General features: G+C 44.1%; 1 protein-coding gene across 1 annotated transcript in view; it reads right to left on the minus strand.

Moving 5' to 3' along the window:
* The window catches only part of ALDH1A3 (aldehyde dehydrogenase 1 family member A3), a 31,658-nt gene extending 24,570 nt beyond the window's left edge, over positions 1 to 7,088 (minus strand). Inside the window, exon 1 of the mRNA XM_079954302.1 lies at positions 6,900 to 7,088. Within this exon, the coding sequence (XP_079810428.1) occupies positions 6,900 to 7,001 (102 nt within the window). The 5' untranslated portion in view covers positions 7,002 to 7,088. The remainder of the gene's footprint in view (positions 1 to 6,899) is intronic.
* Between the last annotated feature and the right edge of the window lie 8,099 nt (positions 7,089 to 15,187).

Below are 15,187 nucleotides of genomic sequence, written 5' to 3' on the forward strand. Positions count from 1 at the left end.
CCAACATTTCAGCCACTTGCCATTTAGTTTTCTTTTATACAAAAATGCCAGTGGCAATAAAATATCCTAATAAATCCCACTTTTTGTCACTGGGCTGTTGTTGCTTTTGGTTTGCCAATGTTAACTTATAGGATTTTTTTAAAAAAGTTCCATCCCTCTTCCCTGCCCGCCAACAAAAACTGATCCAGGGAAACAGACTTAAACACCCTTCTTTCTTCTGACACAACACACATGGCTTTGTTTTGGGACATTTTTCTACCACAAGATATGCTGGAATTTAGCTTGAGGTAGAAAAATGATCCCAAAAAACCATTTGTGTTATGTTTTCAGAGGCCTGGGCTTTGATCTAACAAACCAATTAATTGGTTAAACAGCCCTTGCAGAAATGCTTTAGCTGGGCAACTGTAAAAACATTTGTGTTAAAAAGCAATTCAGAGGGGATGACTGTCAAATTAATTTTTTTTAAAGATCAGCATAAAACAGCAATATACCAGTGACCCAGTTTTTAATGAAAGCTTATTTGCAATCACACGGATGTTTTTACAGTTGTTCGGGGTGGGGGGCTACCCATAATGGGATGAGCTACTACAGTATTGCATCACACAGAGTCCATTTCTCAACACCTGTTGATAATTCTCTTCTGCTTTCTTCTAACTGTTGGTTCTGAACTGCATTTCCTCCTTTGCCCAAAGTTGTTTAAGCCACAAATATTTTAGAAGAACCTCTTTGAAAACCTATCCAAACAAATATGTATCAACTCAATGAATTGAAATGTCTGTTCACACAATTCCAAGTCAGGGCTAGCACTAACACAAAGCAGGGTGACGAGGCATTTCCTTAAAAGGTGACAAAATTCACGTTTTTCCTGAAGTAGCTGCAGCATCAATTTTAGGACTGGAGTGTGTGTTAGTAGAACAGATCCAAGACCAGAACCAAATACTTGCAGAGATGCCTTAAATTCACTTTGCAGTAACAAAACACACCGCTTTGAAGGGTGAGGTCACTATCCTAGCCCCAGTTGTCAGGAATCGCCATTGACCTTGATGGAATTTGTACTTGAGAAAGCCAGGGTAGGCTCAGATACCACGTCCTTAAACACTTGAGAGAATTAAGCATGTGAAGCACATTTGCTCCTGATTTCTATAACCCTATAAAATGTTCATTAGATATCTACTATCTTTTTTAAAAAAAATGAAATAATGGATGAAACATCCCTTAAAATTTAATGCAAGCTTCCTGGATTCCTCTTCTTTATTGGAGACAAACTTTTTTTCCTGAAAATCAGCTGCTGATTGTTATCTAGACTCTAGAAAACAACTTTGCCCAACTCATTCCTATTTACACTTACTTTCTTCCACATTTTCTACATACTTGGATTTAACATAGATGTGTTTTCTAAATACGTAAGACCACCATAATAATACTTGCAAGGAAACAGTTTTGGGATTGACTCATTCAGAGGTATATACGAACAGTATGGAATGGTTTTGGGGAGCTGTAACTGATCACCATCATGATCTGAAAGTCTTGTGCTTATAAACTGATTGGGGCCCCCCGCTATGGTGGGGCTCCAACTCTCATCAAGCTCAAAAGGCATAGGCAATAGTCAGGCACAATGGGAACCACAGACCCTCCAAATGTCCCTTTTCCCCCATCAGAGAAATGTTGGAAGGTATGGTAAAAGGTAAAGGTAAAGGTACCCCTGCCTGTACGGGCCAGTCTTGACAGACTCTAGGGTTGTGCGCTCATCTCACTCTAGAGGCCGGGAGCCAGCGCTGTCCGTAGACACTTCCGGGTCACGTGGCCAGCGTGACAAAGCTGCTCTGGCGAACCGGCAACAGAGCAGCACACGGAAACACCGTTTACCTTCCCACTATAAAGCGGTACCTATTTATCTACTTGCACTTAGGGGTGCTTTCGAACTGCTAGGTGGGCAGGAGCTGGGACCGAACGACGGGAGCTCACCCCGCCGCGGGGAGTCGAACCGCCGACCATGCGATCGGCAAGTCCTAGGTGCTGAGGTTTTACCCACAGCGCCACCCGCGTCCCTTAAAGGACCCTCCAAGTGTCCCTTTTCCCCCATCAGAGAAATGTTGGAAGGTATGGTAGTATGTCTCTATTTTCATTGGAGGGTATGGAGTTATGTGAGCCCCAAGCCAAAAAGATAAGTAACTATAGAACCTTTAGAAGACATCTGAAGGCAGTCCAGTATAGGGAAGTTTTTTTTAAATGTATAATGATTTCTTAGGTTTTTATATACAGTGGTACCTCGGGTTAAGTACTTAATTCGTTCCGGAGGTCCATTCTTGAGACTGTTCTTAACCTGAAGCACCACTTTAGCTAATGGGGCCTCTCGCTGCCGCCATGCTGCCGGAGCACAATTTCTGTTCTCATCCTGAAGCAAAGTTCTTAACCTGAGGTACTATTTATGGGTTAGCGGAGTCTGTAACCTGAAGCGTATGTAACCTGAAGCGTATGTAACCCAAGGTACCACTGTATTCTGGAAGCCACATCGACTGGGCAACACAGTCAGATGGGTGGAATATAAATAAAAAAAAAATATCATCATCATACAACATAAAATGTTGTATTTTAATCTTGTTTTTAAAGCTCTATTTCAATCAATTGTTTTTATATTTGGTGTTAGCCGCCCTGAGACCGGTCTTGGCTGGGGAGGGCGGGGTATAAATAAAATTTATCATCATCATCATCAGGGAATAGGATGCCCCTGTTTTCACTGGAGAAATGTTGGAGTGTATGGAATCCTATGCTTCTTCCAAATAATGTGTATTGTTCATCCATTCTGTTTGATTTTTGAGATAGTCAACATCTGTTGTTTTCCACATTTTGGGATGGATACCAAAAATGTCAGAGTTTTTAAAATTTATGTATATATCTATATGCCTGTACATTAAGGAGTATGTGTAGAAGCAGGCCTCCTTAAAGACAGATATAGGCACACAACATCTATTCGTACCTATCTCCTCACCAAGATCCTATGTTAAGCAAGAGAAGTTCCTTTCATTATGGCCACAGTAGGGATGTCAGACAAACTCCACTGAGTTCACATTTAAAGACAAACCTTCCCAATTTCTACTTTCTGATACGAAAAAATACACGATCCAAACTCTGCATGTCTATGACTCTATGAAATGCAGCTATCTTTTGGAACAAGTGCTTTTCTGAACTTTGCAGTGCCGTTCTCCAGCCACGTAATGTGTACAAAAATGGACACGTTAGTGAAAATCATAGAAAAATGTATTAAGGAGCATTGCTTTGCAAAAATGTGCACCATTTTTCAAAACGGCATACAAACGTGTATAGTAGAAATTTGCACTAAAACGCTGGTGAATTTTCACGAGGGCTCTCTAAGAAGAAAATTCTCAAACGGCTGTGAAATGTGGAGAACTGGACCTAAGAAACTGAAAGTGACAGGTTCTCCCAATCCCTAGGCAAGCAGTTAAACATTTTCCTGGAAATAAGGCCATTGTTCACATCTTATGTGGCTGCTGCGTTTTGCAATGCACATCTTATAGGATCCAACACAAGTTGTGAGAGGCACAAACTCTCCAGGTTTGCAAGCAAGACCCACAAGCTTTAATAAAGAGATCAGTTAAGGCTGCAATCCTAGCAAAACATTTTGTTTCCCAACACAGAGCAAATGGTACCTCTAAGCAAGGTATATAGTGTGGGAATTTTCCAGAGTCACTCAGAGGAGGATGAAGATGATGTGGAAGAAGCAGGGTGTATTCACGAGGCCCTAAGGCCGGTCACATTATTTTGGCACTTGAAGCTAAAAATCCCCCAAGCTTCTCTCCTCATTCCCCAGTTAAAAAAAGTTTAAAAAGCCAACCCAATCTGAATAAAAAAATAAAATGACCCAACAATTTACTATACTTTCATCATACCCTAATTCAGTTGCCTGAGTTAGCTGCCTAATTTTACCTAATGGTAGGGCTGGATGTGACCGACTGTATTACTTGCCATGAGAATGTGCTAATAATATGGCAGAAGTCTTCTACTAAGGAGTCCTAAAAGGCCTGAGACCCCCCCCCCAACTCAATTCATCAAGTCCGATATAATGGATCTGAAATGTGGTGGGTTGTGGCTTTTTTTTTTTTGTTCCAATGTGCCACTGAGTAGTTATACTTCAAGAAAAGGAATTAGCTCCTCTCGATATGAATCCCAGAATCTGAAGTTAACAGTGGTCAGTTACTACAGCCCAGATCAATTCAGCTAGCTGAAAGTCCTTACTAAAGGCTGCAATGCGTAGATATTGTAACTGAAAGTGATTAGTTCATCAATAGAGGCCAAACAGCTAATTGGGTTTTTAAAAAGTAATTTTAGTGGTAAAAGTCTACAGCTTGCTTAGCATAACAGTTAAATCCATCTTCAAATAACACACTCCTTCTTCCTACATGTCCCAAGCATATGTGCAAAAGACTCTTTAAACTTTCTTGATCAATTTCCCTGTTTTATGACTAATGTACTTTATTTTTGTATAGGTGGAAGTATACATGTTCCATTTATTATCCATGCATTCTTTCATTTTCAAATAAGTGAGATTATACTTTAGTTGCACATGCTGCCTAACATTGCACAGAAAGAAATACACACTTAGCAATTTTCAGCAGAAGATTCACAGCAACCTTGCACTTTAAACATCACCTTTATGTTGTTTTACTTAATTAGGGGTAGGCTCAATTTCAGGTATTATTTTCTGTTGGGACCTCAGATTTAGACTACTTTGGGACGAGATCTTCAGACAAATACGTCAAGGAGAAGGAATAATTATAAATTTCAACAAGGCAACATTGCAACTGAATTTTAATCATGCCTCCAATTCCCATGTCTTTTTTTCTTTAAAGTGATGTTCTATACAATTTAAGAGCTGGAAATGTCGCCAAATAAACTCTTCTAACTGTTTGTGTTCTATTTTTGCTGGGGCGGTGTCCTGCTGTCAATCTAAGTTGTAACTGGTAGATGCAGTTTTCATTTTAGTGGTCAAATACAGCAGGATATTTGCATAAATGCAAAAACCTGTCACCGACTAAGATACCAGCAATCTAGATCATATGCTGAATATTATTCTTATTTTAAAAGTGAATAATACTACAGCTATGCAATTCACTACGGGAAAGTGCTCAACTTTGCAGTCCCAGCTGTTCAGTTGAGTCCTGAACAGGAACAGGAATAGGCTATAGTGAATGATGGACTGGCTCATTATTATTTTAAATAATTACTTACATGAAATACGATTCATTCTGCTTCCAACATGGCTACAGGACCAATCACTCCAAGCAAGCCTCTTGAAGAAAATGTAAAAAGCAGGGTAGCATTTTGCTTCTATTAATTTCTAGCCAATATTAATGCCCGGAAATTTTACTATGCTTTGAGATGCTTCACTTTCATTCATTCTCACACCGGCAGACTCTGTGGGCTAATGTGGGCTATCATTCACATACTGAACAGAAGGTATGAAATAATACTATGTGTAATGGAGTGGTACCCCAGTTGAAATCACACTTCAATCAATAGTTTGTGTTAAACAAGCCATTAACTTCATATCTTCAGCCTCCCTCCCCATTTGCAATAAGGGTGTAACACCGACCTACCTTGCAGGGGTAGTTTAAGGATTAACAGAACACTATTAGAAATGCAGCAATATTATGGTACCAAGGTGCAGGAAGAACCTGGATCTAGTCATGTCCATAAAATACATTAATGGAGAACCAAGGGAACTTGGTGAATAACTTTTAGACATGCAAACCTTGTTCCATTATAAGCCCCCCCCCCCTTGCTACAAAACTTTCCCATGACTGCAGAAATCCTTTCCTAGGAGAAGGTGAGGTCAACTTCCACTAGGAGCAGGGCCTTTTCTGCAGAAGCCCCAGACTTGTGGAACATAATATGCATGGCCTCATCTCTGTTAGCTTTCCAAATATAACCTTTGGAAAGTTAACTGCTCTCCTCTCTGGCTATGGATTTCATTATTGCGATGTTTCTGTTTTTTGTTGTTTATTCAGCTGGTATGTCCTCAGCTTCAAGCATTCAGGCTATGAGTGATGTGGCTTGTACAGCCAAAACAGTGTTATCCACACACAAGAGGGCATTGGCAGGCTCAGGGGGACCCCAGGATTTAACAAAAGTACATTTTGGAAGAAAAAAAATTCCCCAGGAAGCAGGGGAACTGCCCAAGATTGCCCAATGAGGACAGAATGTTCAGCGGCCCTGAAACACTGACTGCTGAGGAACTGGAAAACTAGATGGATGGGAATATAAAGTTGGTGTATGTCTTATTGTGTTATTTGGTTTGTGAGCCCCTTGCGATATTATGAAAAAACAGCACATGAATACTTTTAAACAAGAAAAGATATTCTAACTCAGCTACATAGTTACCAAGGGCAAATCTTCCAAGTTCCCAGCCTTCAGTTTTCCCTGCTGTAAAATGAGCACAGTGGCAAGGTAATCTCATGCGGCTTTTGCTGCCCACAGCATGCTTGAGATGCACTATATTTATTTAAAAACAAACTCAGATTCTCTCTCTCTCTCAAACACACACACACACACACACACACACACACAATTCTTGGAAATCGCAACCTAAACATTTTACTGTCAGCTTTTCTACATTCCCCCCTGTAAGATGCAGGGCCATCTGTGTTTTGTGGTTTTTATCCTGGAGCAGCTTTTAGGTGTGCATTCTTCTCTAGTCTACTCCTTTGAGCAGGTTTTGTGGGGTCGGGAGGAAGAGAGAGAGATTGACCTCCTAAGGACTAGAGACTTTATTTCACTTTAAAATCCCTCTAGTTCTCCCACCAGGGAGAGAAAAGTAGACAGAGAAGGAGATAACCACACAGAGCAAACATGAACAGAGAAACCTACCGCTGCCCCCTTACCTTGGTGTACTTGATCTCCAAGTTCCTAATAGGGTGAGGAAGCGGAGGGGTCGTTTTCTTCTCCGGCTGCCCGTTTTCTACGGCCCCATTGATTGCGGCCATCTCGCAGGATGCCTTGGTGCGGGTAGTCTCCCTCTTCCTTGCAGCCGACGGAGTCCTCCTCGGCAGGGTGACAGGCAGCCGAGCTCGCGCAAGCCTTTCCCAGGGCTTGGCTTTATGAATTCTCAGCCTCCAGCGGGAGTCCCGGGCCGAGGGCTCCCATTGGCTGCGCGGCTCTAAGCCACGCCCCGCTGCTGGTCCATGCAGCCGCTCCGAGGCTGCAATTGACAGGCGGCAGGTAAGGAAGGAAGGAAGAAGGAAGAAGGAAGAGAAGGCGCCGGGTGCAAGGCGCGGGACTCAAGCAGGTGCGGAAGATCAGCTGCAGCTTCCTCAGCAGAAAGGGGTGTGTTTGTATATATACATATATATGGTGTGTGCATGCGCGCGCGCACACACACACAAAATGTCTCTGTTTCTCTATCAGCCTCTGCCAACCGGGTTGTGTACTACAACTCCCATCAGCGGTTGTGTACTACAACTCCCATCCGCCCCAGCCAGCTGGTGCATATATAATAAATACAATGTATGTGTGTACGTGTGTATCCTTTTTCTCCAAAGAAGCAGCAGCTGTTTCATTTATCCCAGCTGTGCAGCCCCCTGGATTTTTTCATTCTTTCTCTTCCCCACCTCCCCCCACCCCTTGCAAAAATAATACAATGAAGGTAATTGTTTTAAAAAACCTCCTGGAAAGGCTCGATGAGCTGGGAATGAGTTAAGAAGCCCCATCCCCGTTTGTGTTTGTTTTTTTAAAAATTGCCTTAGAAATGAGCACACGCAGCCTCAAAAACTCAAACCTCCGAGGAGGTCAGCTGTACTGCCACGCAGAGCGTTTCATATCCATCTATAATGGTGCTGCTTGTGTGTGTGTGTGTGTTTAAAGTTCTCCCTTTCTCCCCTATGATCACTGCAGCGCGATGGAATGAGCTCATATCAGATTAACCCCTCCTAATCAAAAACGTGCGTGCATAATGTCCATCTCTCTCCTCTCGCCGTGGAAGAGCAGCGCGAAGGAAGCCTGGCTTGTTTGCCTTGGCTTGGCTGGGCTTAGCGCGCCTCGGGCCCCTCCCGCCCGACTCTGGCGCTCGGCCCACCAGCTGGATGCTCCTGCTCCCAGGCCAGCAGGACCAACAGCGCGGCTCTACTGTAGGGCCCCAGGGAGCGATCCTCTGCAGCCACTATCAGCAGGGAGGGAGAGTCGAAAACGTACACGCCATAGATTTAAAACACATTACTTCCCCCCCCACCTCCAGTATCATGGGAACTGTAGTTTACCCCATTCCCAACACCCATGCCAAACTACAGTTCCCAGGATTCTTTGGGGAGGGCAGTGTGCTTTGAATGTACGTTACGGGTGCAGTTTGGGGTCTGCGTACTGTAAAGCACATTCGAAGCACATTTTGCACCACCTCAAAGAATTCTGGGGTGCCAAGGGCTGGTGGGAACTGTAGACTACGGCGCCCAGGATTCTTTGAAGGAAAGATTGTGTTTTGATAAAAGGCTTGCTCTCATGTAGCAATGTATAAGAAAGCAAGCCTTATGAGGAACGGTTGAAGGAGCCTGGAAAAGAGGCGACTGAGAGGAGCTGATTTTCAAATATCTGAAGGGCTGTCGCATGGAAGATGGAGCAAGCTTGTTTTCTCCTGCTCTGGAGGGTAGGACTCGAACCCATGGCTTCAAGTTACAAGAAAGGAGATTCCAACTAAACATCAGGAGGAGCTGTGGAACAGTGGAACAGACTCCCTTGGGAGGCTGGAGATTCTCCTTTTTTAAGCAGAGGATGGATGGTCATCTATCTTGGATGCTTTAGTTGTGACTCCTGTATTGTAGGGGGTTGGCCTAGATGACCTTTGGGGGTCCCATCCATCTCTACAATTCTGTTAATCTATGGCAGCGTTAGAGTGTGTAAGATAGTTTAAATATCAAAGTATGTGAGAGTTACTTTTTTCAATGCACCCCAAATTAAAATTGCTCAACATTTAGAGTATGTAAGAGTCTTATTTCTCCATAAAGATTAAAATCTGTTGAGTTTTATAATATCTAAGAGTGAAAGCTGCTTTTGCCCTCACGGGAGTCCAAAGGCGGATTTCGATGCAAACGACCCTGGCAATTGCTTGGGCTGTCAGATTTGGGGTGGGTTTGTCTGGTGGGTCTAGTCTCTCAAACCACTCAACAGCTGAAACAAGCAAGGCAACAATTCACATTTACTGCAAAATGTCTGTTGATTCATTAGAAGAAGGAAAAACAACCCAAAAGCTACAGTAGGACAATAGATTGATTAGGACCATCCATGATGTCACAAAAGAATGAGTAATTTTTTGAGTGTTCCAGAGCTCTTCTGCAAGATTCCTGCAGATCTCAACACCTTGCTCACTATTTGCTAATGGTTTGGTTGATCCTAATAAAGACATTATCCTGTTACAGTTTCCGGTGTCATCTTCGCTTGCGAAGCTGGCAATGCTTGACTAAACATTTATGATGTATGAAGATGATTCATGTGAAATTTACAGCTTCACTCCCTGTTCAGAAAGCAGCAGGGGCCTAAGTGATTGTGGTCAGATTTATGTGTGCTAATTTTTTTGGCAGAGATACCTTGTTCTTCATATTATTTATGAGTCAAAGTTGTGAAATGGGCTTTTAATGCAACTTTTAAAAATGTATTCGGCAGTTGAACAAATGGAAGAGGAAGAATGAAAGAGGTGTTATTTGGTCTAGGGCAACCCTTGCTCCACTGCCTATTTTTTTGCGGAAGTTACTGATCTGAAAGTGTCTCCTGATAAGCAAGCTTAGATATCAAGTGACTCATGCAGAGAGACAACGGGGCAGGAGGGGCAGTCACTTCTTAAGGCAAGTCATTTGGCTTCATATCAAGCATGGTGGAACAATCTGGTGCAAGGACATGACAGAGTTAACTCTGCTCAATGAAAGCTGATTGGAAGGATCTGATCTGAACACAGATGAATAATACAGAGACACAACAGGGAGCCTCCTCTTCAGGTTTGCAGAAGCCCTGAATGATCTGCTTTTAGTCCTGCTGGCCACATGACCTGGAAAGTTGTCTGTGGACAAACGCCGGCTCCCTCGGCCTGAAAGCGAGATGAGCACCACACCCCATAGTCGCCTTTGACTGGACTTAACCATCCAGGGGTCCTTTACCTTTTTACATTGCAGCTTTTTTGAGTGTCTGCCCTTGAAGGAATCTGCCCCCATGCCTCTGCATGAGTCCTTGCTCTGGACTTGCCTCCAAGCTCATATAGAGATTATAAAGCCAGCTGTCATGATCCTGTCACACCTGAAAGAGACACGGTACAAAACTATCTTCTCCAAGGGAAATGAAATGGAAGGAACCTTGTTCAGGGCAATAAATCATGCAGAGAAACAGCAGGCAGCTTCCTCTTTGTGGAGGTCCAGACACTTTTGGCCCACATAACTCTTTAACTACAGTATTTAATTAACCAAATTCTCACCACGCACTACCAGTTCTCTTTGAGGACATGAAAGGTTTGAACCCACAGTTTGGGAATTACTGCCACAGTGATGAATCCAATAGCACTCTGCACTGGCTCTGAGGCACCCTGGCATGAAAGACAAGCCAGAGGTGACCTTTTAGCTTATGTCTGATTTTAATTGTTTTGCAGAGGTTTTAAATAGTTTTAAAATGGTTTTTTTACTGGTAATTTATTCTTTTTGTAAACTTCTTAGAGGTAGTTGTTGTTTTACAAACAAGAGAGTTATAAATTTTATGAAATTAATATGTGTGTGTGTGTGTGTATATATATAAATATAAATCTAAATGAAAGAAATGATTGTTGCAAGGTCTCAGGCCCCAGTGGTCAGAATCCTGCATTCAGTCGCCATGTTGAGATGGAGTCCTCCAGTATAAGAGATTGCATTGTGGCAGCCAGAGGACTACCCCTTGCAGGGGAGATCCCACAGCAATAGGTTCTGTTTCACTGCACACCAGTAAGCTTCCAGACCTGAAAAAGCAGCCATTCTACCTATCAGAACAGGTACAGTTGGGGGAGAGTATGATTCACAAGCTGGAATGATTAACAATGCAACCCAATGTAAGTTTGCTGGGAAATTTCACTGTGTTTCACGGAAGATTGCTCCCTACTTGTGTTTGGAAGCACAGCTGAGATCCTGCAGAGAAGGCATGCCTCATTATGTCCTTGTTTGTTTGTTTATGTCGCATTTGTTATTTTCTTCTTCCCGTTTCTCGGAATCTCAGTAATTTCGGTGCTGGGATGTGATACGGATATGGAATTCCCCGAGCCCCACTTCCCATCTGGAGTGGCTAGAGGTGTTCAAGAATGTCCTGGTCATTTGCCTGGTCTGGAAAACGACGATTTTCTTGCCTTGTAAGGGATGCAATATTTACTCTTAAGATTTGTCCCAGAGTATCTAGGATGTTTCCTGTAGCTGATATCAAAAGTGAGGCAAAGACTCTGTTAACTGTCTTTGGCTTCCCAACATTCTCCTGCATTCCTTTTCCCAACATTCTCTTTCCTTTTCTTCATTTACAAGTAGGACAAAATTGTTGCAGCATGAAGTGCTTCTTTTCCACCCACTCCTCTCTATTCCACCCCCACCCCACCCCCATTTTCCATTTCTGTTTCAATCTGCCAGCATTTCATACCCACTGAACTTGCTTGCTGAGTCCTTAATGACCTGTTCTTTGGGTGTGTGTTGTCCTTCCTCCATCTGGGGTCTTTTTGTGTGGGTAGACCATATAAGACCCACATGGAAGAAGAAGAAGAAGAAGAAGAAGAGTTTGGATTTGATATCTGCTTTATCACTACCCGAAGGAGTCTCAAAACGGCTAACATTCTCCTTTCCCTTCCTCCCCCACAACAAACACTCTGTGAGGTGAGTGAGGCTGAGAGACTTCGTAGAATTGTGACTAGCCCAAGGTCACCCAGCAGCTGCATGTGGAGGAGCGGAGACGTGAACCCGGTTCACTAGATTATGAGTTCACTGTTCTTCTTTTTCTTTTTTTTTACATAATTTTTATTGAGTTTTTCCATATTTCATTTTAATTCAATACACATCTTCACAACATCTTATTTGCTCAAAGTGAGCTTTGACTTCCTTCTACCTCTCTTTCTGACATCCCTATAACTTATAACATATCTTTTGCATTCCCATATCACTTCTCTTCACTGCTCTTAACCACTACACCACACTGGCTCCCAGTACGTTTTTGAGCACAATTCAAAGTAGGACCTTTAAAACTCTAAACTTCAACAATGTATTCTTTAGGAGGCAAGCACATACAACAAACTGTTGCTGCTGCACTTGGCAAAAGGCTCTTATTTGGCCCCCTTTGTTAGCCATGAGCAGAGGTGTTGGATATGCAAGCTTGAAAGCACACACAAGTGTCTTTTGCCAGGAGACTTGGCAAGTACCGTACTTTTCTGTCTATAAGACGCCCTCATGTATAAGACGCCCCCTATTTTGGGGGACTCAAATTTAAGAAAATGGGGGGGGGAGATGGCATAGAGTTGCAGAGCTTTTTGGGAGGTGGATTACCCCAGGTTGTTGAGTTTTTTTTAAGGGGGGATTGCTGAAAATCGCTCACCCGCATGTGCCACAAAACTAGCCTCCTGTCTGTCCCATCACTGGCAGAAACTGCCAATTACCAGCCCAACTGCTGGAGCGTCAGCCAATCAACACCGCCCATAACATGCACAATAGCTGCTGACAGCCACGGCAGCAGCCAATCAAATGTCCACCCTATGCACTACCCATGTATAAGACGACCCCCAGCATGATTTTTAAAGAAAAAAACATAGTCTTATACACAGAAAAGTATGGCAAGTCACATGCTGAATGCATTTGGGGGAAAATACCTTCAGGCCGTCAATGATGTAATGCATGGGTTGTCAACCTTTTTGAACCTGTGGGTATATTTGGATTCTTTACCAAATTTCCTGGGCACCAGCTCTTTGGGCTGCTTCCAACCGAATTAATCTGAGCCTTGAAAGATGAAGTAGGAAAGAGAGACGCTCTTCGAACTTCCTCCTGAAGAAGAAGAAGAAGAAGAGGAGGAGGAGGAGGAGGAGGAGGAGGAGGAGGAGTTTGGATTTGATATCCCACTTTATCACTACCCTAAGGAGTCTCAAAACAGCTAAAAATCTTCTTTCCCTTCCTCCCCCACAACAAACACTCTGTGAGGTGAGTGGGGCCGAGACACTTCAGAGAAGTGTGACTAGCCCAAGGTCACCCAGCAGCTGCATGTGGAGGAGCGGAGACGCGAACCCAGTTCACCAGATTACAAGTCTACCGCTCTTAACCACTAGGTATAAAAAACACTAGGTATAAAAAAACCATTGTCAGGGGTTCAGGAGCAGAAGCACAGGGAAGAGGGGAGATGGAGAGCGAAGGGGAAGAATCTGAGGGCAGCGTAGGAGAAGATGACAGTGGCCCGAGAGATTCCATGAGCCTCTCCAGTGAATCGGAAGATTCACAGAAGGGGGCGCCGGTGGCCAGGGCAAGGGGGGTCCCAAGGGGGACACCCCAGAAGCAAGGGGCCAGCGGGGACTCCCAGAGCAGCAGTTGGAAATCAGGTCCAGCTTCCCCACCAGAGCATAGTGGGGGGGAAGAGTCACAGGTATCGGGAGTAGCGTCTCCCCCAGCAGGGAGAGGAGAGGAGTCAGGGCTGACCATGCCTCCATCGGAGAGTCAGACAACGGAGGGGAGGTCAGATCCGGCCAGTATCCTGGAAGAGGGAAGCAGTGACAGAAGTAGTGTAACGGTCAGGAGGAAGGTCACTGGGTTGGCGCGAGAGGCAAGTTCAAATGTACAGGAGCGTGGGACAGCAGAGAATAAGGATTGGGAACCGGGTCCTAAAGCCCGCCGGAGGCAGGGGGAGGAGCTAAGCGACTCAGCGTCAGAGGAGTCCAGAAAGGGGAATGCCCCAGCGGGCAGGAGGACCAGAGGAGAAGAGAGCAGCGGAAAAGGTGGAGCAGGGCTAGGATCTTAAACTGGTGTCAGAGGGGAGGAGATTCAGACGGGACTTCGCCGATCTAAGGTTTAAGATGTAGGGCTGCGCGCTGCGGCTTTGAAATGGAAATTGAACTTCAATAAAGACTTTTGTACATTACGACAGCCTAGCGTTGGTCCTCTGTGAGCTGGGACCTAGAGGCAGCTCTGACAACCACTCTCACCATCTCTTGACCAAGGGGGAAGCAAGGGGAAGGGGTGCTCAGAGGCTTTGTGGGCACCAGGGAAAGGCCTCAAGAATTGTTTGGCGACTTCAATTCCCCTCAAAGAGCTACAATTCTGTGGAGAGGGATTGATTGTTAAACCACTCCTGGCATTGTAGCTCTGTGAGGAAAATGGGAAGGGGGTTCCCTAAGAACTCTCAACACTCTACCAAACTACCACCCCAAGAATTCTTTGGAAGAAGCCCTGACTGTTTAAAGTGATGTCATAATGCTTTAAATGTATGGTGTGCATGTGGGCCTGTTGTTGACTTCCCTGCTTTCTGCCCCACTAGTCTCAGTGGGCGCCAGGCACCATTGGAAGCAGTCACTGCTTTTCAGCTATGTCTACCTCAAAGTCTGAAATACATTAAAATGGCCAGTTCTGTAGTGCCCATTGAGCGAAAGGGCAAAACTCTGTGATGTTGAGTTCTCCCCTGCTTGCTCTGTGGGGAGACCCTTTTACCTGAGATCCTGTAGCCAGAGACTGAGTCTGGGACCTATGGCATGGAAAGCATGTGTTCTAACACCGAGCTACAACCACTTTCCTTGAGTACCTTAATTGTAGTTATTTTTTGCATTTATATCCCATCTTTTTACTCAAAGGATCTCAAGTACACAGTTCTCCCCCTTCTCAATTAACCCCCACAGCAATCTGGTGACATAGGCTAGGCTGAGGGGCAATGGTTGGCCCAAAGTCACCCAGTAAACTTCGTGGCTGAGTGAGGATTTGAACCCTGGTCTCCCAGGTTCTCATCCAACAGGCTTTCTACTGCACCACACTGGCTCTCTTAAGAAGTGCCATGTGACCAATTCATCAAATCTGGATTTAGAAACATTGTTGTATGAAATTTCTCCCAACACAATGCATTTCAGTACATTCTTTCCCTAATATAGACACATTCTTTGGTTGGAGAACAGCACCACAAAATTCAGTGCTGTGCAAATTTTGCAGGATTGCTGTGCTTCATGTAGCGTTTCAGGAAG

This window comes from Podarcis cretensis (genome assembly GCF_951804945.1).
Source record: "Podarcis cretensis genome assembly, chromosome: 14".
NCBI classification, from domain to species: Eukaryota; Metazoa; Chordata; class Lepidosauria; order Squamata; family Lacertidae; genus Podarcis; species Podarcis cretensis.